General features: G+C 44.1%; 1 protein-coding gene across 1 annotated transcript; it reads right to left on the bottom strand.

Moving 5' to 3' along the window:
* Positions 1-21,053: 21,053 nt before the first annotated feature.
* LOC122396088 (alpha-glucosidase-like) lies at positions 21,054-26,260 on the bottom strand. Its single transcript, XM_043394209.1, has 2 exons — positions 24,936-26,260; positions 21,054-21,808 (listed from the first exon to the last, which is right to left on the bottom strand). Exons 1-2 carry the CDS (start codon positions 26,180-26,182, stop codon positions 21,295-21,297), a joined length of 1,761 nt encoding a protein of 586 aa, XP_043250144.1. The 5' UTR covers positions 26,183-26,260; the 3' UTR covers positions 21,054-21,294.
* Positions 26,261-26,570: the final 310 nt, after the last annotated feature.

Raw genomic sequence — 26,570 nt, 5'->3', positions numbered from 1 at the left:
TGATTCGGAGAAATAATAAAACAATGATCGCGTTCATCTAATTTTATTGCACGCGACGACGAGCACCAAATATCAGCAGCCACGACGAATTTTCGTAATCTATATCCGTACACTGCGAGTCGTAGGTGCGTCTGACAATTCTATGGCCTGTTCACTCGCTCCGTAATTCGCCCGATGGTACGGAGCGTCTTCCACGAGGAGAACAAGAACCCTCGAGTGTTCTCTCGATATAACCCTTAAACGGTACTCCCATGGCGGCCAATTTCGCCCGCGAGATAATGCCTCTTCGCGAGTGGCGCGTGGTCGGGCAATTTGAACGGTAAATAATTTCTGGGCCGACGGTTGAAACCGTTCGGAATTATGAATATTCCGCGCCGTGGGGAAAATATAAACGCTGCGTTCGCGCGTTTTCGCCGGGGAGCTTAATAGGTGCCGCCGTTACTCGATCCCCTGCCCCCGGTGTTATTGTGTTAGGGCTGACTGCGCGATTTCGGATCCTGAATTATAGACCGCTTTCGCGGGATCGATCGAGATTATGCTGTATTACGCCTGATGATCTCGTTCTAGCGTTTCAGCGCGCCGGATAATCCGCTGTCACTTTCACGTGTTCGCACCCCTTTTCAAGTCGTCGATCGTTTATTTCACACATTTTGATGGACCATTTACGAGACCGTTGAGTTTGTCTCTTTAAACTCTTTTGTTGCGAACGATTTTCGGACACCCAAAGTGATTAGGAACAAAGCCAGACTCAATGATATGGGATATAATCGTCAAGAACCATTTATTGTTCGTGCTAGATATTTTCACTTTGGGTCACCTGCCAAGTTTGAGTAACTGTGACCATTGCTTGGTCAAGTGGATAGTGTGCTTGATTGCTACCGGAAACAACCTGGGTTCAAATCCTGCATCCGATGCTCAAAAATATAATTCATTTTTTTCTGGAAAATCTACAATGTATTTAACGACAAAGTAAAAGAATACAAAATAGTGGATCTCGGAAAATGAAACAAAATTTTCCCAACAATGGAAATGTGTGGAAAAGTTACTTAGAGGAAAATGATGAGGGGAAAACCAACTTCGGGAAAAATTTTTGAATCCAGAATGTTGAGTATAGAAACCTTGGGAAAGTGGAAAAAGTGTGTAAATCCAGCAGGAGGGGGAAAAGCGCTTGGGAAAAGTTATTCTCGACGGTTCAGTGGGAAAGTACTACAACTCTCTGGGACGAAAAAGATTTAAATATCATTAAACTTCCCGGGCTTTCCAGTACTACCAGATTTTCTCGATCTCCACCTTTTCTGCGAACAATGTCGTCGGAAAACATTAATGATAATAATTGAAAATCAAACATTGTTTGTTGGAAAATAAACTTGATAATTGGCGTAACATTTCGTTATTTTTTTGAATGTTAATTTATACTTGCAATACCAAAGATTCATCCCACCGCCCACCAAAACTTCCGGATCCTTCCCTAATAATATCTCGTCCTATATTCTGTTTACGTAGGACCAAATTCCGCGGTTCAATTTTGGGAATCGCGCAAGATCATCTGACGGCAAGTTTCCGGCGTTCTTGTAAACATACCATCGGCAGAAACATAAGGATCGATAGTGGCCGGAAATTACAGACATTTCATCGACTTGGGAACCGGTGTATCCCGCAGCAATGCTTCGCCGTCGTCCCGAATAAAACGGCCGGGGCTGGAAACGTTGCAGCCGGAGTGACCTGAATCGCGACAGACTGCAGTAACTTCCAGGTATCCGATGATCGATCAGCGAAATAATTTCGCGATTATTTAAAGCTGCTGCTTACATAAGTGGAGCGTGACTGAACGTTGTAGCAACACGACGCAAAACCGCGATAAGTCGGTGCTTTAATCAACGAATGACTCAATGTATTGCTGGATTACGTGCTAATCCACTTTCCTGGTACACATTCGGAGTAAAAGAAATGCCCGAACGCGTCGTCATCGTTGCGAAAAAATTCTTAGAGACGCGCTTGATATTGTTTTGGAATTCTAAATACAGCGACGCTTCGATAAAACGTGAAATACCACCAATGGGGTTTCTCCCCGTCTTTCCTCGGCTTAAGCACAATGATCGGGATAATAACTGAGCTGGATTTGGAGCAGCGACGGTTCGAAATATTCCGACGGGCCGGATCTCCTTCAGCACAAAGCTGACGATGAAACTGTCAAAGGGTTAATCAGCAGCATAGAGGGGTAAAAGTTAAAAGCACTTCCGTGAACGTGCAGTCACGGAAAATCTGCACTCAGACTCTCGAGATAGAGACAGACCCTGCGAAATTTGCTAGTACGTGTGTCATACTTTGGCGCGGCGCATAAACCGGTACACGTGGCGCACGTGCGCCAGACGCATTAGCCTCGTTTCGTCGATGAACACTTCCTGCCCGGACCAAGAAGCTCATCCGGTGGAACTGTTCTCGTGCGTTGACCCTGGTCACGGCTAACCACTCTCTCCCTCTCTCCCTCTCTCTCTCTTTCACAGAATTCTGACAGAAGCCACGACCCCATTTGTATCAAGTCGTTCGGAAATTCCCGCTTAGATAAGGAGGAGACCTGTTTCTCTGCCGGCTCGTTCCGTCCCAATTGAAAGCAATTCGCCTTGATAAATGCCTCTTCCGATTGCCTCTGATCGGGTTACCCTGGTCCAGAAGTCGGGACCCGTGGACCACGTTCGGGCCAATCTTTTTCTCTGATGAAAATTTTCCCGCCAGAGCACTGGATAACGGAGTGAAATAGGGTACTCTGGCTATAGTGAATTCAATCTTCATCTTACCGGGACGTGACTTTGGACTAGGGCCCTCTAATTGAATTTTTACATACGACATTATATATATTTTCTAAAATAATATATTAAATTTAGTATACAAATTTACTTGGACACCATGTGGAAAGCATATCGATTTCGATTTTCCCTGCGGACCAGTTTGAACTTTGCCACTTTGTTATTTATACAATAGCGGTGAAAGTGCCTTGAAAATGTTAATTCAAAGCTGGTAGTGTGCAGTGGTAAACTTTTGCAAAATACATATTGTAGAATGATAGGAAGACGAAGTAGAAAATGTCTAATGGATTTGATCAATTACCGAAGCGTGGTATGTGAATCCCCAATTATTACAAGAGAAATAATCGCTGTTAAAGGAACTTAGGACTCGATACAAATGGATTCGTAGAGCACAGTTTTGGTATAATATAAGAAAAATGGTGTCCTCTTAGTCAGGTAACAAAATGAGGTTTTCGAGAGGTCGAGGTTTATTGAGACATATACTGCAGATTTCATAAATCCGAATACTTCTCGAGAGGACAAAAGTCGAAAAGAAGATTGCTTTCCAGCTGCTTGGTCCCCCCGAGATTTCACTGGAAACTCTGCCATCAAGATTTTTGCAATATTAACGTCGTTATATAATAATTTCGTTGACGTGAATTGATGTGTTCAGAGAGGAATTGAATTAGTTGAAGGATTTCTCTGTGCGTCTATCGATCGTGGTTTACTTCAATTACGATCGACAAATCAACTTCAATTACTTTTTTCTTTCTTTCTCTCTCCGGCACCTATACGTCTGGTCCCCCCAGGAGTGAAACCTTCGAACAAATGAAACCTTCGAACTTGTTACAGCCACTAGTGGACGGACGAATTTATCGTTCAAATTCAGGTCAAAGGTCCATCGGGGAAAAATTGAACTCTATCGAATTAAGGAGCACGATAAGAATGTCGGGCGAACTTTCGTCCCCGTCTTAATGATAGAGACGAACGGCTTTCGACGAAATTGATATTTCAACTCACTCTTTCCGCACAGGTTGTGTGAAAAATAGTACTACCTGTCGCAGAATTTTATCACGCTGATTTATATCGATCCCCGGTGTCACGTTAACCAGACCTTACAAATCAATATACTTTTTCCTACATTTCATAGTTCGAAGTGTAGCAAATAATATGCAAATCGTTCCATATAGAAATTTACATTATTGAACAAGTTATGGCACGTTAGCGCCAACGGTGCGCTCGTTCCGATATTACATTATGAAATTTTAAACGAGTTTTTCTGGAACATATAATCTTTTTTGATCGATGCGTACGATAACTGTGAAAGTGAATTGATTACCTTCAAATCTGATACCGAAATTCACGCCAATTCACGAGCGGGTTTTCCATGTTTAATTCCGTTTATCGATTACTACATCAACCAATCCATTTTTTTGCAATAATCGAGGTTATAGCGTAAAAAGAAAATATTTAAAAATCCTCTCGTGAACCGAATACGTCGAATATCATTTATGAGAAAGATATTTTACAAATCGTAAAATCTAATTTATTCGCAAGGGTGGTTTCATACCCTCACTGATTTTAATAAAATTTGGCAGGAAGATAGATCCATGTATACGATAAATGTACCCATGATTATAGTCGTAGATGGCCACTAGATTTTGAGAAATGCATGGATGTTTCAACCTTTTGCAAATCAAATTTATTGTTTTCTTTTTAAGTGATTCGAAGAACAGGTTAAGCGAGGGTGTTGAAGCAGTGGATATGGTCGGTTGGTTCGGGAATCAGTGCAGTCCAATTATCAAGGAATTAGTTATAGCGAACCGAGGGCAGGACCACGCCTGTTTCGCGTCGTGCGCAATTTGACGGCGACTGTCATAGCCCCTGGGCCGATCCGTGCCCGCAACACGCGCGTGCAACTCGGTCTCACGGTGACGGGGCGCATGCATGGTGCATATAGATGCACGCGTTAAGCTGACTGCCGATAGAACTTGTCCAACTTGCAACCGTGGGCTGATGTTGGGGCGCCTCGCTCCTTACGTGTACCGGCTGCTCTCGAATTTCACATTGGATTCCGCGGAACAGTTGCCGCGAGAACTTTCCAGTCGATTCAAACGTTGGATTAACGCCGCCGGAAATTCCGAGGCTCCTCCGCCATCGAGATTTCGCGATATTACGCGGCGTTTGCTGCAATCTACAGCGCAAGGAGCTGAATTTAACGCGCGCGTCAAACTCTACCTCGAACGATATTTTCTTCGACATTTCGGAACAGTTCTCGAGATTGAAATATGGTTCGATCAGGTTCTAGCTTTGAAAAATTATTAGCCAAACGCGGTTCAAACAGATTCAGTTCGTGACCGAAATTGTTACTAATCCGGTATACTTTGATCTGGAAAAGGGTTGGCAGAAGTAGGTGGACGAAATATATTTGATAAAATAAGAAGATATGGATGGAACGCCCGTGGCGTAGCGAGTAGCGTGCTTAACCGCGTTGGAGGGTAGTGGGTTTGAATCCCGCTGGGTGCTAGAAATTTTTCTTTGATATTCCGGAAACTCGACCAACTGAAATTTTGCCCTGGAGTGTAAACGCGTATACTCCCGACTTTCGAAAGAAAGTGGAATTAATGTCTTCCCTGCTGTGAAATATTATTGATTTACGGCACCGTTGAGAAGAAAGCATTTGCTGGACTATCCAGAAAATTCTGAATACTTTTCTGTTTCATATTCAATTCGCAATTTTATTTTTCGAAAAAGAGTTTATGAATTTACGAATTCAAATTCGATGTCCAAAAATAGTCCAAGTGGATCTACTTTGTGTTCTAAGCTCGTGGTGGATTCGAATTTCCAAAGAAACAAAAATGCAATCCTAGATTCCAATTCCAATAGTTCTGGATCACTGATCCGAATCATAGTTCGGCGAACCTACGTATGTTTTGAATCAAACCCTATGGTTCTAAGGAATATTTCAGATGGAGGTATATAAGATCTAGAATCTAGTTTCCAAGGAAATCCTAATACTCCAGATTCGAGTACCCCCGCAAACCCAATAGTCCTACATTCGAATTCCCAATCTCCAATATCCTTGCGTTTGAATTTCAATGCACGTTCAATATGCCTAGCTTCCTGAAAGCCCGAATTCCCCAAGCAAATTTAATAGACCTGCATTCGAGACCCGAAGTGGGCCCACCAGAGCTATTCTTCCAACATTCGATAGAAAATTTATATACACGAAGATTCCAATTCACCAAGTTTAGTTCCAAGTTTACTGCTTAATCATCTTATCAATCAGATCGAATAAAATGTCCCTTATCAATATGGAAACTCCCCAAACACGGGTTCGAATTTTCAAGCACGTTTACCATGATCCAGCTTTCCCAGCATCCACTAGGTGTGAGTTACAAGTTTCGAAGTAGGTCCGAGTAGACCAGGTTTGACTTTCGAAGCGGTTCCCCTAAGCACAAGCTTTCTGGAGAGCTTTCCTGCCATCTTCGCTCATCCTTCAGCACACTTTCGCGTCACTCAGCAAAAACTGTGTCCATTATTGCCCTCTTCAAAGCTCGCGTCGATTTCTTTCTCGCTTCCAGGTCGGAAGCTCTGCACCGTTTCGCGCGCAATCCAAGACCATCAGGCGTTTCCATTTCCCCGTTCTCGTTTCATGGCGCGGCGTCCCGTAATTCCGACGTACAAACAATCCACGAACACGCATCCATCACCGCCATCATAACCACTTTCTTTTCCTCCCGTTCGGATACGGAGAAACGTCCGGGAAGTGTGTTCGTGCGTTTTCCATGCGATCGTGCACAGTGTGGCGTGTTCTTAAAAGCAAGAACTTTCCTCCGCAGCATTGATTGGCAGCGTGTCGGAAGGAATTGTCGGCGGGCGAGGACCTCCTAGCACCCCCCAACCCGGTTTCTTTTCTCTCTTCAAGCCCCGGGCAACACACGACCCCTCCTTCCAAGGACGCGATTACCATTTTATCGGGTCTGATTTGCGAGCACTTTACACGAACCCTGTTACCCGACGAACTGGTGGTGCACTTACCACCAGCCTCGTCGCTCTTTCGAGGGTTTTAGTCGGGGTACCAGGTGCCACGTATGCGTGTCGAAGCGTAGACAGGGTGGTTCATCTTGCACGAGACATTTTTCTTATGAGCGGCGAGATGCTTGTTTGAAAAGTGTTGCGTCAGAGCCAGGAACACTATGATGTGTAAGCTGGTAGGATGAGGTGGCTGCTGGTTGTGGGAAAAGCTGGTGGAGTGGCAAGGGAGAATATGAAATCCTTGAAATTTTGGTGCGTTTCTATAATTAGGTCTTTGTGCTCGTAAACAATGTCCATAGAAACCTGGTACAATGGTTGGATCACGTTAAGAATTAATAGACGTAAAAAGCCTGTTACATAGCCATTCTTCGATATGAAATGTAGTTGTGTAGTAGTCATAATTATTTTTTGTTTTTAGAGCAATTATTCTGGGATAATTCCAATTATTGTTTAAATAATATTCTTGTGTTTGTCATAGTGTTGGGTTATGATATTGTTGCAAAATTTGCAAATAAAACTTATTTAGTGTTTTTTTGGTCCCATTGGGACTTGAACACCCGGATCCACTGAGTGGGAGTCCGAGTGCCTAACCACTAGGCCATCGGCCTCCATTTGTTACATGTTAGTGATAGGACTAAAAGTATGATATCTGATAGGGTTAGATTGGTGAATGATTGTGATATGAAAAATCGGTATGTGCTTCCGTTTGTTGCAGAATTAATAGCCGTAGAATCTCTAATTATGTGTGCCTTTAACGTGTTCTCGAATTATAGGCTGTACGATATAAACATCTTCCTTCAGTTTTCCCCTCAAGAAGAAGTCCATTAGGGTGATGCCCGAGTTAGGTAAGCGAGGTGGTCATGCTAAAGTTTCATTACGTCGAATCCAGAGATTCGAGAATTCTCGATAGAAGATAAACACGGGTTTCGAGAAAACAATAACTTGGTATTTAATGAGGTACATCTACGTTACGCAAATGTAGAAATACAAACGGATGGGATCAAAATAAACAAAGCGAGAAGTACCAAAGAGAGCCACGTGCAGTTCACATGCTGTTATTAAAACATAATCTCAGCGTTATTAAATCCTAACCCCAACGTTATTAAAACCTAACCTCGCATCTACCATTGGCGTACGCGTGGCGATACGCAGTTAAAATGCTGTTATTAAGACATAATCTCAATGTTATTAAAACCTAACTTCATTTGCATCCCCATTCCTCGGCTTCTGGTCTACAGCAATTGAATTTCCTATCAAACCAAACAGACCCGGTATACTTCCGCGTGCAGTTCAACATTCATTCGTACCAATCCCGTGTATTACTTCGCCATTGAAACACGGCTGAATAAAATCAATGTTTACGGAACGCGACGAGCGGTTCCACAGTTCCGAGTATCACCCGGTACGATAGTCATGAGTGCCTGCAGCGTGTACATAGCCAATGGCACTTAAAAAAAGAATTACGATTTCGAAGTGTACTAGTCACCGCCTATGGGATGAATCCACGCACAAAAATTGACGGGTTACCTTTTTTTGTCAAAAAGATGATCTCTTTCGTATTTTCTGTAAGCATAGGAAAATCCCTTGGAAAAACGATATTTGGCGCGTTATACGAAGCATCACTACCAGCGATTAATAAATATTCAAATACTAAGTAGGTCCTTTTAAAAAGATCTCCGATATTATCTATACTCGGTAGGAAAAAGGAACGAATACCTCTTAAGCGAGCGAGAACGTTTCGGGCGAATGGTACTCGTTCCTCGAGAGCTACCGTCGATTTTATGGCGCACCTTTTTGTTCGGCCGGTGCTTCTCGACGTTCGAAATTTAGAATGACGAGATTGGATGTGTTAACGCTCGTCACGACGGAACGAGGACGGTCGATTAAACGGTGGCGGGTCGTCGCCTTTTCGTGAATTTTTCGCGATTGGCGAACGCAATCGAACGGAAATGTCCGACGATATACGACCGATCGACGCAGCGACGTACTTAAAGCATTTAGCACCCCGTAACAAATTTTAACTCTCAGAAAAATTTAATCAACAGACAGTATTCGCATTTTATTCGACTCATTCGAGATAGAAAGTACTTAGTCTGCTCCTGATTCTTAACTTCAACGACATGTACTATATTCAATTGAAGGAAATTTTGTATCTATATTCTTTCACGTGAAGCAATAATCGCGTGCGAGTCGATAGACAGCCGGTAGATGGAGGGACTTCACTCCGTGTCTTGAAGCCGGGGTAAAAATATGGTCTTAAATGCGGGAATTATTATGTACAGCACTGTACATTTTTCTCTTGGTTCGATAACACCTTCATTTTTATCTAGATATATTCTAGATTCACACTGCGTAAACACAGATTCGGAAAATATCGGGAAATATCTGTGGAAATCGGAAACAGGATCGGTAACACGTAATCATATATTCTTATGCAAATGGAAAATTGACGCACACGTAACGTTACAAATATTATGGGAAAATCGATAACCTATAATATCATCGAGATTACGCTCTGCTCTGCGTTGGATTTGAATATTTGCATGTTTTCTCTACACGCAAAATATTGATTTTGTCATGCGGAACGTATCATCTAACGCGAATGCAAGAGCATTACCAACCTTTAATATATCTCGTAATTCTGAAATTTGTTATTTCCGCATCGGAAACGGTGTTAAAAGCAAACATAATAATAACAATAATTAATGGATGAGTATAAAACCCTTTGATATTTCACGTTGCATAAATAAATAAGGGCGCGCGCCTGATTACGGTCCGAGTTCGGCGGAAGTGCGCCCGCGCAGAAATGCTGAAACCGAATTACCGAACGAGAACACAGATCTTTGGAACAAAAGAACAGAATTGTTAAAGCCGTTTCCAGCTGATATTCCGCGAATGCAATCTTGTATTCCTGACGGAAGCGTATCGGAATACGAAATTTTATAAATGAAAATCGATCAAAATTTTGCTACAGACCAATAAAATTGTCAACATTTATCCCCCCAAGACGGAATTCCTTCTGTGTTTGATCGTTCGTTTCGGACCACCCTGTACGTTCTTCGATGCGCAACCGGCGCTCCTCTAAAAAACTAGCGCCACCGATTTTTCGCCTCTGCTTAACACGTAAGCGTACAGACTCAGCTTTAAAGCTCATTAAAATTTCGCTGAGCCTGGAAGTGAGTAAGTGTTTACGCAATATGAATGAAGAATTAATTAGTGGATTTCTGGGATTTGCTGCGCTATGTTGTTGACTCCTATTGTTTGCGAGGATGGTGGTAGCTCGTTTACGATGTTTCCCCCGAATCGAGGAGCACACGCAACGTGTTTTTGGATTTAATTCCCACGGCTGCTACGGCCTCGGTTAATTTGCCGAAGATACAACAGACGGTTTTTAACGAGCCGTGTTGCACGGAACCGTGGATCCCCGGTTATCGGCTAATGGAGAGCATTAAACCAAGCTTAAAGAACCACACAACAAGTGTCGATCGGTAAATCGAGAGCCCGCAAGCAATCACGAGACACTGGTGCTCAGGTGGCACATTATCGCCTCGATGCCTTTCGAGGCGGCAGCAAACGAGGTGGGTACATCAACCCTCTCTGCGGGGGGTGTTGGCTGGTAAGACGAGCAAGCTGCGGAGAATGGAGACACTAGAGTCTTCAAGAGCGGCTGAGAACGACCCGGCGGAGCGAGTAAACAGCGAATTGTATCGGTGAATTTCAATCTGTGCTCCGGTGAAAGCAATGTTTGCCGATGTCTCGCGCCACCGCGGATCGGTCCGGTCCGACGCGTGCTCGATACGACGACGGTGTGAATCGGTGATTCCCGATCATAAACAGCTGCATGTGGAAGAACGCTCCGTGTAAACAGCAATTTAATTCGATTCTGTAATTTTCGTGGACGGGATTAATTGGAATCTGGTTAATCGGAATCGTGTTTCCAGGTAATTGTTGAGAACGGTTCGATAGGACACGGATGAGCCCCGGGTTGTTCGATAGATGGTAGATTGTTAATAGAAGCGAAATGGTAATTGTCGTAACGTCTAATCGAGGATTTGTAACGGGTTACAGAGTTACAAATTCGTTCCGGCGCGCCGGACCGAGAGTCGTACTTTCGGATAGACAGTTTTTGTACCAAAAACGAAAGCTTCAATTGGATTCAATTATCTCGTTCGGAAAGAGGAAACCCAAATCCCTTTCGCTCCTCGCGTACGGTGTATCGAATCCCAAAAGCAATCACCGCCACTTCGGTGGAAAAAAATCCCGCGATAAAAACCAACGCAATGAAACTGCTGTTGGAAATTAACGAGCCAACTTGTAGAGATGGCTGGTAAACAATTATTAGCCCGTTCTTCCGCGAGCCATTAATTATCCTGGCTAAGCTATGAATTTCTCCGCGTAATTACCGTGGCCAGTCTCCAGCAACAAAGGAGATACAAGGCGCCCGAGGAAATTATAATACCGGGAAACAATCGTAAACCCTTGAAGAGAGTTTATCAAGAGAATATTAACAACAATTACGAAGTCATCACGTTTTTGTTAGGCTGAAAATTGCGTGGAACGTCTAACAGTCGAAATGGGAAACGCATCGGTTGCAAGTAACGTGACTCTTATCGCGTGACGCCGATCTCGCGACGCTAGTCACGTGACAAAGAACCATGTACTTTTATTAAGTTACACGAAAGATAATATTCGTGCCTTGACCACTTCCTTTGTGGAGAAAGTACTATTGCTGGTATCTATGTATTTCAAGATACGTGGTTCGGAGAAAAACGCTTTCAAAGTTTTAAGGCGAGCGTTACTGGCCAGTGAGCCGCCACCTTTAATCTCTCTCGTAACTCTACCAACTTCCAAAGTTAAATTTTCTAACTTGAACGCAATATTCTACACACTCGACGCCGGATCTTTGAGACAAAGAATTGTGAAGAGACAATGTACAGGGACAAATAATGATTTGTAATAGCATGAAACTCCGTATAAGTACAGCCTGGATCAAATTAAACGAAACGCTCATGCGTCCACGTTCGTTGGCGACAATAAAACATGGCTGCGCATAGAAGTACCGAGCGTAATCGCCCGGGCGTTATCCCATTTTTTTCCAAGCCACGCGACCGGTGGTCATGCAAGATGCGTAATTACCTTGCGTAATTAGCAGATAACAGGTAGACAGAGGTGCATCCCTGGTTTTCCTCCTATCTTGCACACACTGCACGTTGCACAGTTTTACAAAGTATGGAGCGTGATGCGAGAATAACGAGACAGGCGCAGTTCGTTCGTTCTTTTTGTTGCGGAGACTTTAACTCTTTGCGGCCGGAGGCTTTCAATGTAGCTCGAATCATTAGTCTAACGAGTTACAAAAACGCGAGCCATTATGAATTAATTGAAGAGGTGCTTGTTGCCGGGCTGATACTTCTCTTTAAAATTTTTAGCGACTACAAATCGTGCCCCGAGTGCCGTGACATATGCACGAATACTAGACACGATCTCTTCGGGTACACGACTGCAACGTTTGTCGCTTAGCTTCAAGACGCTCTATCTACTCGCAGATAAGACTTCCCTCGACCGAATTCCACACCCCAAGACTCGCAACAGAGGTGATTGCATCGATCATCTCGGGACTCATTATTTCCTGGCCAAACCATTAGCCCCTGTAGGGTCCAAAGTAGCTCCTTGGTGTACATCCTCCGAGAACCCTAATTTCCACATCATCATAAGGCTCCCCAATGCAATCTCCCTATCTTCGTGTCCCCGTCGGACATCCTCCGCAGCCAGTCACTGCCCTAACCGATATTTAAACGAGTTTCCAGCGGAATAAAATCCTGTCTCCTATGGAGAGCGAAAAAGTCCACGAGGCCATCCAGCAAACTGAGCTTAAAACGACCGGTAGGCTGGTCGGGATATCGACCAGTCGTCTGCGTGGATCCGTCGGTGATTACCGACCCCTTTGACCGGCTGCTGGCCTGCAGAATCCGATTAGACGATTTAAAATCAATGAGAGGCTCGGACTCGTGACGGATGGACAACGGGGCGGAGACGTCGCGACGCGAGACGAACGGCTGGCGGCCTGCAATTACCATTCATTACTTTGTTGGGGCCAATTGACATAACTGATTGGTATTCGGCCGCCACGCCACCCTCAAAGGACCCTCGGATCATGGGGAAGGGTGCTAATGCTGTTAGCCACGTCTGCGTTCAGAGCTACACGCGCCCCGGATTGCGTCCAGGGTCGAACGCTTCCCTGTATTCGCCGTTGACCCGTGTAACAATTGCCTTTTTACCAGGGGGGGACTTGCGGTGTTGACGGGAAGCTTTTTGCGATTGCTGGGACACGGTGGTTTGCGATACACGCATCTGGGTTTGTTGCATAGTCGATACCAAGGTTCAAATGCACAGTAATGATTCGTAAAACGAACATACAGGGTTGGTCTGTTCGTATTTTTTAAATGTCACGTTTCACACTTCACTTGCTCCAAGGGACATCCCCCTAGTTGCAAGGGATAGAAACGTTCGATTTACGAATCATTACAGACAGATCGTTTAGCCGCATGGTTACCACTAGTGTATATAATGTATCCTGCCCGCTTTCAATTGTTAGTCGTTTCGAAAAATGAACTTTGGTAATGTTATATTTTTCTACGGTTAAAAATGAAAAATGATGGGGAAAAAATTGGGCAGAAGTAGCTCGTTTGCGTGTAACGTTATTCGCGAAAACGTTCGAGCACGTATCGCTAATGCACAGACGATTCATTGAACGACGCTCGCATTGTCGTGGCCCTCGAAACAAAAGTTCCTCTCTCGGCTCGGCCGCCCGCGCGTTTATGATAATTAAATGACACGCTATTAACCATAAAAGCGTCCCAGCGACAATATGGCTCGAAGTTACTTTACGACATCGCGGGACGAGTTGAAGCGGCACGCTCGCCGACTGATAACATTTTCAGCGTGACGGGAAAGTTCGTTAGCGGGTCGCGCGAAGTTCCAACGAACAAAAGCGGCCAGAGAAACTAGCGAATTAAAAACGAGGTGTCGCTAGCGATCGTTTCGAAGTCTCTCGGTACCATTTCCTAGCAATTTCCGCCATGAAATTGAACGTCACGTGTAACAATTTTAATTGGCTCATTAAGAGTGTAGTCGTTCTTTTTCGGTTAATAAATTTTTTTTATCTACATTTATAGTTTAAAACGTGTAAAAAGCTGGACTAATTGATTCCTGCCTGGTTTGACAAATTACGAAAGTTACGAAGGTTTGTAGAGCACCGCGTTAAAAACCAGCGCTGAAATTACAAACACACGGATCTTGCTTTTTTATATCCTGAACAGCTACTATCCTTTCAACGTCACACAGATCTCTGTTGCTGTACACGATCGAACTGCTGATAATACGAAATAATATTTTGGAAGGACCGAAGGACGAGTTGACGCGCGATAAAAATGTCGTCGGACAGTTATGAAATCGAACGCGTGGGCTCCGGTGTCACACTGTAAAAAGTGAAGCAGGCAGGCGCGTGAAAAATTGAGTTTGATTAATAAACAGCGTTCGCGCGATGAAATCGCTAAAAATCACTGGCACGCTTTCGCTGGGTGTCATCCGTCTCCTGGGAAAGCGATGAATTGAAAAAATAAATTTGAATTTCACGGGGTGCTTCGGTAGGTGACGACGAAATTAAAATATTTATCAGTTTAGCACTCGGCGATACCGATACTAAACAGAGTTAGCAAACATCAGCCTTCGAAATAAATACCAGAAGCTGAGATTAGATTATAAACCTCGAAAGTTGTACAGGACGTAAAAAAATTACCGTGAGAACAAAAAGTCCCAACTGTTTTCTTGAAGGATGATTGATGTTGCAATATCTCTCGTGCAGACGTTAGGTATACATACGTTTACGTCGAGGGTTTTCCGTGGATAACTTGTCTTAAACAAAGCATAAAAGATGTGAAAAGGAAGCATCCTGAGCAGCCAACAACCCCCGCGTCTCCACTAATCATTCTGCCTTAACAATTCGCAGAAACGTCTCGTAGTATTTCACTGTTCGTCGAAGGCGATCGGTGTAGGGCGAGTTAGCTTGAAAAAATCCCGCCGTTTGTTTTGCAAAAGCCCTGTGAGCGTCGTTCTGACGGATAGCAGAGCCAGAAATCATTAAAACTTCTCGAACACGGTTCTTCCCGGTGATGTCAAACGAAAGAAGCCCAAAGATATATCTTCCTCGAACGGCAAACTTTCCTCCCGAGCGCGATCCTTGCACCCCCTGGCGCCCCGCCCCTGTACTTCCTGACTAAGCGGTATTCAGGAGGTGGTGTCCGCCAGAACGGAAAGTTAACTGATAAATAGCAGCTAATACTTCACCGGGCTTCCGCGTTTGCAACAATTTTGGACCCACTTAGACCGATCTCCCCTGGGAAAATGGCCATGTTTCTCCAAAGCGAGATCGAAACGGTTCCAGTTTCACGCCTGAAACGTATACCCCGCCACGGTTTTTGCGCCCCCGCTGTCGACGACGTTGAACGATGGCTTCCTCGTTCCGTAGAAACTTCTTGCTCACTTGTGTGATTCCTAACCGAGACGATGGAGAAATTTCAGGGACGCGAGCGTGATTTCAAGTGTTTCTAAAGCCTACTATTGACAAATAGAAAGCAGCCATCTTTCTTTATACAATAGAGTTCCCATTATCCGGCGCCCGATTATCAAATAAACAAAACTCCCTTTACCTAGTGTTTTCTGTTTTGCATATTGAACATTTTTGAGAAAATCAAGCAAGACCCATTCACATCGATCCGGTATGGTCTAGTGGCCCAAAGTGACTTTCTTTCCAGCAAGTTGACTAACGAAGGAACCGAGTAACTTCGGTAAATGTGACGGATTATATTCCACACAAAAATTAAAAATGAATTTTTAAGAAAAATCGACAGGTAGGTGGACAAATTTCCCGACAAAAAAGAAAATTTCAAATCGTCCTAAAAAAATTATTTTTAATTGCGGGGGTTAATTACAATCATTTTTGGTGATTAGACATACCCCCGAATTCCTACGCGTTTTCAAGAAAAAAATTCCTTACCGAAAATATCATGTCTGACCATACCGTTGATATGTTTCCCTGAAATTTCATGCGTATCTTCAAAACATCATAACTCCTGAACGGATTAGACGATTTTAATGTTTCAAACGGCAAACAACGCGTAGTTTGGTGTACAATATGTAGAAATTCTAAGAACATTCGAAAAGTTGTTCCTTAACCACGTAAAATAAGAAAAACCACATAAAGCTGGTCCAATTTTCAAACAGCCATAACTCCTAGAATAGTGAACATATTTCAATGAAACTTTTTTCTGAAGTAGAGCTCGTAGGTATCTACAAAAAAGTATTATACAACTTTTCTATAGGGCGTTAAACAAAATTACTAAAAATCGAAAACGAATTTTTAAGAAAAATCGACAGGGGGTAGGTGGACAAAATTTTAAATCGTTCTGGAAAAATTATTTTCGACTGTAGGGGTCTATTATAATCATTTTTGGTGAATAGACATACCCCCGAAATCCTAACTACTTACGAGAAAAAAATTCGAGTAGGTATGAAATTTTTCGACAAAATTAACAAATTTTATATCGTTCTAAAAAAATTATTTTTAGTTGCAGGGATCAATTACAATCATTTTTGGTCAGTAAACATACCCCCGGAATCCTACGCACTTTCGAGAAAAAACTTCCTCAGTGAAAATTTAATGTCTGACCACGCATTGATGTGTTTCCCTGAAATTTCATGCGTATCTTTAAAACATCATAACTCCTGAACGGATTGGACGATTTTAATGTTTCAAACGGCAAACAACGCGTATTTTGGTGTACAATATGTAGAAAAACTTTACCGAAAATATAATGTGTCTTGGGACTAGACAGGAAACGAGTCCAATATTGTTTTATAATTTCGATGTTAAATACAAAATCCCCCTCAACAATCAATATTCCCTCGAAATAGCTTGACGAAGAGTGAATGCAACGGCAGGCCTGGCTCGTTGAAAAGCAATCTGAAACGCGGGAACGATCGGTCGAAAATATGCGTCGAGTCCGGGCGCGGATAATCGAGCGCTGTCGTCGACGGTAAAAATGCGAACTTTGTCCGCGCCGCGAATACTAATTGGCGGCACTTTTTCGAGGTTCGCCTAATTCGGCCCAATGTCATTAACGTCCGTGATTCGCCGATAAATTATTCGGGGTAATTGGATTCGGGCCGTGCATAAAATCCGCCGCGCGAAATCGTCCAGCGAGGCGTCCCCCGCGTGTATGCGGTGAGACGAAAAGGGCGATGGGACGCTGGTCTCGGGGGAGGTGAGGGAACGTTTCATACGCCGACAAATAGGAGGGGGGAGGGGTCAATCGGAATAACGAGGTTCCGTATTTTCCCGATATGAAGGTAGCTTATCGTCGAACTGCGTGAAAGGCGTCTCCGAATACCGTGAAATTCGCGCGAGGACTCGCCGATCGGAAACCGCCGAGTCGGATTAGACGAAGATGGGCGCGGAGTTTGAAGTTCAGCAGAAGTTCGAGAATTGGGGATGCATTTATCGTCTGGTGCTTCGAGAATGTCCGCCGGCAGTTGGAGGTATTTACTATCCAACGCGCGCTCGTCAACTCCTGCGAAATGCGTCACCTGAATCATCGATACGTGTTCAGACTGATGAGAGACCGTTGAATTCGATGGAACGGCGATGAATCTTGAATTAACCGTAGCCGAGTTCTGTGGGGACCGAGAATCTATTATTTAGTAGCACCAAATTCTCTGTGTCCCCGTCTGAGTATCAGTAGCATGTAGTTGTCGGTTAACCTGATGTAGTAGTGTCCGCTTTCAAGCGACAAACTCGGGATCCGTAGTTTGCTTGAAAGCGGGGCAGGTATTTCTACTCAGAATCGAGGTCAATATTGATCATCTTCCGACGAGAATCGATGGGTCTCTTATACTTTTTATAACGGTAACCTTTCGAGGACACGATTCGTGCTCTTGCGTGCGGGGCAAAAATTCGATCATATAGCGAGACACAACTGTACGCAGGAATACCAACGGGTAGTAATGAGAGGGACTGCTGCAATTTTGAATTACGCGAATATTTCTCGGTGGTGATTAATTATAATTCACCGTTGCAGGTAGATTCGTCTGCGCGTAGACCAAACGAGACACCCCGTTGATGCAGTCGAGGACAGTCAGCCGCAAATAGGACTCGCGCGACGAGCAGGGGTGAGTCCAGCTATTTTTACTCCGTCGACGCGGCACGCTCGTTACGTGCTTCGATTTTATGATAATGCGACCCCTCCACGCTAACGAGATAACGTTCGACGCCCGATAACCATCCCGGGGTTACGCGCGATCCCCACGGGAATCGATTCCCTGCCAAAGTGTCCCTCGGGGCATTGTGCGAATTAATTGGAATACGCGCGAAAGGCTTACTGTTTCCCGGAGACCTCGCGTCAGGCCTTTGTAAATTCTTTATTCGCGAACGGTAAATTGCACGCAACGACTCCTCCTTCGACGGGATTAAAAGGCAAAGAGAATGGGACGAGGGTGGAGGGGGCCGGATAGCGGATAGCGTTGCGCGGGGGGGTTGGTGCTCTGAATGGCGGAGTTCTTCTCGGAAATTCACGGTCCACGGGTATGAAAGGAAGGAAACAGGCGTCGAAAGGTCTTGCTGTAGCGAGCGAGAGGGAGACGCCGGAAGCCACGAAACGAGGAGACCGCGAATTAATTAAGAGGCTGTGAGTTACCACGCGGCAAATAAGACTGGGCTCCGGAGGCTTCCGCCGTCGAAATATTTGGTGCGGATTACTGGATGCCGGAACGCCAACGACGGCTACGATGCTACCTGGACGCCGTGGAATTTTGTCCGCAACAAGAAATGCTTCGCCGTGTTCCGTGGCTGCGAAAGAAATGACCACCGAATTAAGCAACCGAGGCAATGGCGCTGGGAGGTTTAATATATTTCTTTCTCCGGAAGCGTTAATAACACGAAGGGAAACGAAGTCCTGGTTTTGTCGAAAGTAAAATGATTCCTATATTCTTCGACTGGCTCCGTGTAACCGAATCGATATCAATATTCTGCCAGCAAGATGACCAATCAGCCTTCCGGTAGGCTGCACTAATAACACAAATGAAGCCGCGATGCGTCATAATTATGCCGTTCGTTGCGCCAGGTGGTCAATATTCAAATAATATCGTGGCCGGTTCGCTATGCGATATAATCTGTTTCCCGTTGACGGAACGAGCGGAAACACGATACACTTCGATTGATACAGACCGTCCGACCCGATCGTTTACCGGGTTTCTCGGTATTCTGAGAGAGAGAGAGCGAACAAAGACGGCGTCGTGATTGATCCTATCGCATGAAACCCCAGCCAGAGCCGTTTCGCAGAAAAATGGCGGCCATAAGATGAATAGAATCGGGAAAGGCGGTCTGGGGATCAATTTTGATTAGATAAACCGGAACGGTCTTTCCGTGAATTTTGTGGTCAGGAAGTGAAAAGATTCATCACGAGTGAACATATACAAATGGAGACACGATACAATGGGGGCTGAGACTAGATGCAATTGGAAGCCATGTGTCTCCAATATTTGTTGAGAAATATGTTTATTGAAAATCTGCGAATAAAAGCGACGCGGAGGTCTGAGATTGTAAGAAATCTAACGCGTTTTAAGGACTTCGACCTTAGTAAACTTGGTGATTGAACGACGCAAACCGTGATTGATCTTATCGCGCGGAAACGTCGGTCCAAGCCATTTCCTGAAAGAATGGAGGCCACGGAGAGACCTCTGCGTCGATTCTCAGCGGGTCTTGAGCACACTAGCGGGTACGTGCGCCGTGTGTACACAAATGAAGTCGATGTTATGCGAGCGCATCCTTTCCAAGTGTCTCTGGCGACGTCTGAAAGAGGAAGAGAAATAACGGGAACAAGGGACAGAAGGATAGGTTGAAGAATGTGCACTCAACGTGATTGGCGCAGCTCCGGCGCTGGTGCACGGCGGACCGGCTGTCTGCATGAAAACTTGAGAATTTCCGCGAGCACTCGTGTGCGTACGCCCTTCGTGCGAGCCACCCTTCGCTGTGTCTTCCTAGAACGGCCAAACAATGCTCTTCGTTCTACTCGCGACTTACACGGGGAATTTCGAAGAACACTGTTGACGTTTCACGTGAATGCCCGAACGGTTTACGGTCATTGCTGCCATTGCAGTTGCAAGGACGGTCAATTAACTCATCGATTATCCATTATCACCCTGAATTGGACCCAAACTTTAACGTGTCCCGATCGTTGACGATATTCAAACGTGCCTCGATGGATTTTCCAAAATTTTACAGCTGTTTAAAGAATACAACTGTCTGAGAAAATGCTGACACTTAAGAATCGTTCTGTTTGATAATACTTTTTTTTAAACGGAAACAAATGGAAACAGTAGAAGGCATTCGTAATATTTTTAATGGAAAACCCGAAGACTGGTTCTTTCGTCCGAATGATTTTATTCGGTATTCATACTTCGTTCCGCGAGTAACAACTTTTTCAGGAACACTGCGACTCAAGGAGACCGCGCAATTATTCTATGAATATTCGGAAATTCATAGGATTTCACAGGGAAACAACACCCCCTACTGCGGCGTGTTAAATAATTCATTTGCATTGAACCTGGAAGCGGACGGTTAATTAACGAACCACGGATTGGCTGAACGCATTTTTCCATCGATCGCGAATGCAACGCGAAAACCGCGTGAGAAAATAAGGTTATTGATCGGACCGTACGAAAAGAGAATTACACATTTCGCGTTAAGCTTCTATTATTCAAATTATTGTTAACTACTGAAAAATAATATACAAAAATATAATTAACGAATATTCGGGATGAATACAGAGCTGTCGTAACTTGGGAGGCAAGCAGTTGTAATTTTGTCTATTGTCTGCAGTGGTTGAGAAAAAAGATTATGAATAAATATCTATACTTCGATTTAAAATTAGAAAGGCTTCTTTCAGAATCATACAATTTTCAATAGCCTATTTTTCCAGAAAATAAAATATTTAGAAGGTGCCAATCGAGATTGTTGATGCGGTTTATTAATATTTGAAGCATGCTCTAATTATGCAATCAAGCAGACTGGGTCTGCACCGAAATAAAATTGCATAGCGTAATTAACATTTCTGTAATAATAATACTCGGTCTATACTCGTCGATATAGATAATGTATGATGTAGATAATTAATTAGATTATTTTTATTTTTGTCAGCGGATCTATAAACGTCCATGGAAATAGCCGCATGATCAGAATATGTTCGATAATAACAAGAAGAATAATCTCAACAATAACCATTACAGAAATAATATTACATAAAATATTGTTTTGTTTTTAAATAGCACATGAGGCAATATTTGCAAGAAAATTTATGTATTAAAAATTATATAACGACAACCGATTAATCCCTAACATAATTCGCAGAATTACTAGGTTGCCTTAAGAGCAAACTTTAATTTTGAAGCACCACAAATTTTGTATCGTCAGAATTGGACTAGTGTAGACGACAGATGCAGCTGCAGGTAGACGCAACTTGGTTGGGTCAACGTGACTACCAATCGGAAGGTTGGAACCAATACTAGCGGTGTAAATCGTAAGCTCCTCCGGAAGTTTCAGCTTGGTCTTCGCGTTAACAGTGAGTGGAAAGTTAGAAAAGTTGATCAAAAGAAAGGCTACGCCCTGCTCGACCCTACGAACGACAGCCAGAACTCTATTATTGACCAAGGTCACTTCGAGGGAGCCTTCGGCCAGAATTGGCTTCTTCTTCAGCGCCACTAGATCCGTGAACACCTTGTAGTGAGACACTTTAGCCCGTTTCTGTGCTGCCAGGTTCAGAGTTTTGTAATTGCTATTGACAGGCAACCAGGTCTTGTTCACGTCAGAAAATCCTCCTGCGACGGCGTTTTGCCATTGGAACGGGGTCCTCTCGGGGTCTCTGGACTTCAAGTAGTACCTGTTCGGCCCAGCGTTGCATCCAGCTGGGTCCACGGTCTCTTGATAGGTGAAATTCCTGTCCAACATGCCGATTTCGTCGCCATTGTACACGACAGCCACTCCAGGCAGCATCATAGACAGCATAGTGATCTGATCAGCACGTTTTCTACCGAATCTGGTAGCAACACGATGATTATCGTGGTTGCCCACGACCCAGTTCGCCACATAATCAGATCCTGGAATGCTCTTCACCCACTTGTCGATCTCCCTTTTGAAGTCAGCCGCGGTGGAAGTGTTGGTCAAACCTCTGATGAACATAAAGTTGAAGGGAACGTTTGATCCAGCGGTGTAATACTTGATCGTCAGATTGTGCGTCGTGTAGGCTTCCGTGAGGATCATCTTGGGTTCAGACCCTGTTCTGTTGGAGTGGTCGTCCAACAGCTTCCGCCAGGTCTTCAGCACCTCGTAGGTTTCGTTCTGGTCCCTCGTGTAAATGTGAACCAGGCTGTCGTAGTCGGTGTCGGGGATGCCAGTCACGTTCGACTTGGGCTCATCCAGGAACCTATCGTCCTCCACCATGTGATTGATCGCGTCAATACGGAAACCGTCGACTCCGTGGTCCATCCAGAATGTCAACACATCTTCCATCTGCTGTCTCAACGCCTGGCTGCGGTAGTTGAGATCAGGCTGACCTGCCGCGAACTGGTGCAGGTAATACTGCTTCCGTTCGTCGTTCCATTCCCAGGCGGAGCCCTCGAAGTTGCTCAGCCAGTTGTTCGGCGGGTGTCTGGTCCCGTTGATTATCCTGGCGTCCCTCCAAACGTAGTATTCGTCGTACGGTTTGATCCTTTTCACGCTCTTCTTGAACCACGGGTGCTCGTGAGAGCTATGATTGGGTACGAAATCCATGATCACCTTGAGTCCGAGCATCTTGGACATGGAAACGAGCCAGTCGAAGTCTGCCAAGGTGCCGTAATCCGGGTCAATGTCTGTGAAGTCGGAAATATCGTAGCCAAAATCAACCTGTGGGCTCTTGTAGATGGGGGAGAGCCAAAGTGCCGTGGCACCCATTTCTGCAATATGTCCTACCCTGCTGCTGATGCCATTCAGATCCCCGATGCCGTCGCCATTGCTGTCTCTGAAGCTCCTGGGATATATCTGATATATCACAGCGTTCTTGTACCATTCTTTTTTGTCGTTCACTCGTTCAAGATCATTGCTCAGCGCGGATCCTAGCAAGCACGCGATCACTGCTAGTCGAATCATGTCGACCCGCTATTGAGCAATAACTTTGAGTTATTGCTTGGTGCGATGGAATTGTTAACAATAACTTCCTACACAATTGTCTTGAAACTACTGAACTACGCGAGGCACGGCAAGTTGTACTTATAAAGTGCGGTAGCTTTATAAAAATTCGATAAGCAACGGAGATACGTCATCTGTAATTGATAGTATAGTTTTTAATTGTTGATTTAAAGCTTATATGTTGAGTCGGTGATTTGAGAATTAGAATCGAATCTACCTGGGGAGGTCTGATAACTTTTTGTTGTCCTAGTCATCTATGAGTAATTACGTACTGATTGGGTATCGCGTAAGAGCATAGAAATTATTTTGATAAGATTTTCCAGCGAATGTATAACGATTACTCGGTCGAAGGATTATATTGTCGTCGTGATATCTATTTATAATCTATAATCGATAGAGACGAGTGTGATACGTTCTTCACTCGTTGTCTGAAGCTTAGTACTCTTATCAACATTGTCTAATGCTTCCCAGAAGACTTAGGAAAATTTTATTCGAAACGAAGACAAAAGACAATTGTTTGAAATAATCACTTGAATCTTTCATGTCCCGCAACGTTATTTAAAATAATTGCTACTGCGGAAAGTAATTTCATCTGCCGATAAATTTCATTATTTCAAATGGAAAATTGTTATTTTTCGTTATTACATTAAATAAGGTAACGTAAATGAATTTCAGAAATGAAATAGCCGTTGAAATAGTATTTCAAATAACGTTATTTTAAATGTGCCCAGGTTTGCTTTCCAAACGTGGCGGAGAACTTCCTGGAGCAGATCTAGGAGTACTGTTTCAGATAACAGGTTATCTTATTTCACGGTTATTTTATTATTGATGTAGAAGTACGTTATTTTATTCTATGAAATAACTTTGGAAATAATTACTTTGTGTTTTAAATAATAAAGTACTAACATAGTTTAGGAAGTAGCTGATGTGTTTTGGAAACGTAAAGGCAAACATTCGCTCGCTTCAAAGTTTATAGTCTGATTTATTTAACTCGTATTTTCTCTGAGAACACAAAGAGCACTCAAACAAAATTTTATGGAAATTAAATAAAAATAATGGAAAGGTATCATCAGTGTTGAAATAAAGAATTTCCTGGCGCCATATAGCTTTAGATTAAAGCACAGAGAACGAGTCAGGCAGCTTTCAATCCCTTTCTAATGACAATTCACAGTTTCTAACATAAAAAAAAAGGAATCGCAGACGAGGAAAGAATGGATTTGTAAGACGATTTATTACATATAGTGTATACTCGTTACAATCATGCGATTAAAAACTGTATTTGAGTCAACAGATGTCCTAAATGAATTCTAGCAAAACTACGTCATCTCAGCTGTACAGTTCAACCTCAAACCTTCAAGAATTATAAATTCATAGACTATGGATTCGTGTACACAACAGATGCAGCTCCTGGTATGCGCATCTGAGTCGTGTTAACGATGGTATTGGCTTGATAATTGGAACCAATACTGGCAGTATAAACTGCCAGCTTTAGCGGGAGATTCAACTTGGTCTTAGCGTTAACGGTGACAGGTGTATCGGCGAAATTGATCAAAAGTACCGCAACATTCGTTTCAAGTTTACGGACGACAGCCAAAACATTATTATTGACCAAGGTTACTTGGAGGGAGCCTTCGGCCAGAACTGGTTTCTTCTTCAGCGTTACCAAATCTTTAAACAACTTGTAGTGTGATACTTTGGCCTGTTTCTGAGCTGCGAGATTCAGGACCTTATAATTGTTATTGACGGGCAACCAGGTCTTGTTTCTGTTGGAAAACCCTGCGTTCATCGAATCATCCCACTGGAACGGGGTCCTCTCAGGGTCTCTGGACTTCAAATAGTACCTGTTCGGCCCAGCGTTGCATCCAGCTGGGTCCACGGTCTCCTGATAGGTGAAATTCCTGTCCAACATGCCGATTTCGTCGCCATTGTATATGATAGCCACTCCAGGCAGCATCAGAGACAGCATAGTGATCTGATCAGCGCGTTCTTCACCGAATCTCGTACCAACGCGATGATTATCGTGGTTGCCTACGACCCAGTTGCCCTCGTATTGAGGCCCTGGGAGGCTGTTTACCCACTGGTCGATCATCTTCTTGAAGTCAGCCGCGGTAGACTTCTTGGTCAACTCCTGCATGAACATAAAGTTGAAGGGAACGTTGGATCCAGCGGTGTAATACTTGATCGTCAGATTGTGCGTCGTGTAGGCTTCCGTGAGGATCATCTTGGCGTTCGACTTTGTCTTGTTCGCGTGGTTGTCCATCAGCCTCCGCCAGGACTTCAGTATGTCATAGGTGTCGTCCTGATCCTTCGAGTAGACGTGGAGCAGGCTGTCATAGTCGGTGTCGGGGATGCCAGGCACGTTCGACTTGGGCTCATCTTGGAACCTGGAGTCCTCGAGCAAGAAATTGACCGCGTCAATACGGAAACCGTCTACTCCGCGGTTCATCCAGAACGTGAACACGTTCTCCATTTCCTGTTTCAGGGCCTTGCTGCGGTAGTTGAGATCCGGCTGACCCGCTACGAACTGGTGCAGGTAGTATTGTTGACGGTCTTCGTTCCACTTCCACGCAGAGCCTTCGAAGGCGCTCAGCCAGTTGTTCGGCGGGTGTCTAGTCCCGTTTATCATCTTGGCGTCCTTCCAAACGTAGTACTGGTCGAAGGGTTTGATCCTCTTCACGCTCTTCTTGAACCACTGGTGCTCGGAGGAGCTGTGATTAGGCACGAAATCCAAGATCACCTTGAGACCTAGCTTCTTGGCCGTGGAGACGAGCCAGTCGAAGTCCGTCAGGGTGCCATAATTCGGGTCAATGTCTTTGAAATCAGAAATATCGTAGCCAAAGTCTGCCTGTGGGCTCTTGTAGATGGGGGAGAGCCAGAGTGCTGTGACTCCTATGTCTGCGAGGTATGCTAGTCTGCTAGTGATGCCGTTCAAGTCCCCAATACCGTCATCATTGCTGTCTCTGAAGCTCCTGGGGTATATCTGATATATCACAGAGTTTTTGTACCATTCTTTTTTGTCGTTTGCTAGTAGAAGATCGTTGCTCAGCGCGGATCCTACCAGGCACGCGATCACTGCCAATCGAATCATGGCGGACCCTTTCTTAAAAACAGTTTCTGTAATTGCTTGGTGTAGAATTATTGCCCGAGGTATCGTGCTCTGGACAATTCCGTTGGATCAACTATGCTGTGCCAGAGCCAACAAGCTGTCTTTATATGGTGGTCATTATAAAAATCAGATAAGGAATGGAGACTTGAAATCAGTGCTTTCTGTTTATGCTTTGATAAGATGTTGATCTGTTCCGGGTGATCGTTATTGACATGCTAAGTCTGTAGCTTTGGTGGGTGTGGGACCAGGAATGCGAAGATTAAAATCAAATCCATCTGGTGTATTTTAACACCTTTTCATTAATTGACCAAGTCATTTATGTGTAATGAATCTGAGAATTGGTATCTTAGCAATTGAGAGCGATGCATCC

This window comes from Colletes gigas, unplaced genomic scaffold (assembly GCF_013123115.1).
Source record: "Colletes gigas isolate AHSC1104 unplaced genomic scaffold, ASM1312311v1 Colletes_gigas_Sc00007, whole genome shotgun sequence".
Classification (NCBI taxonomy): domain Eukaryota; kingdom Metazoa; phylum Arthropoda; class Insecta; order Hymenoptera; family Colletidae; genus Colletes; species Colletes gigas.
Note: the sequence above shows the minus strand (reverse complement) of the source record. Positions and strands in the feature narration are given on the sequence as shown.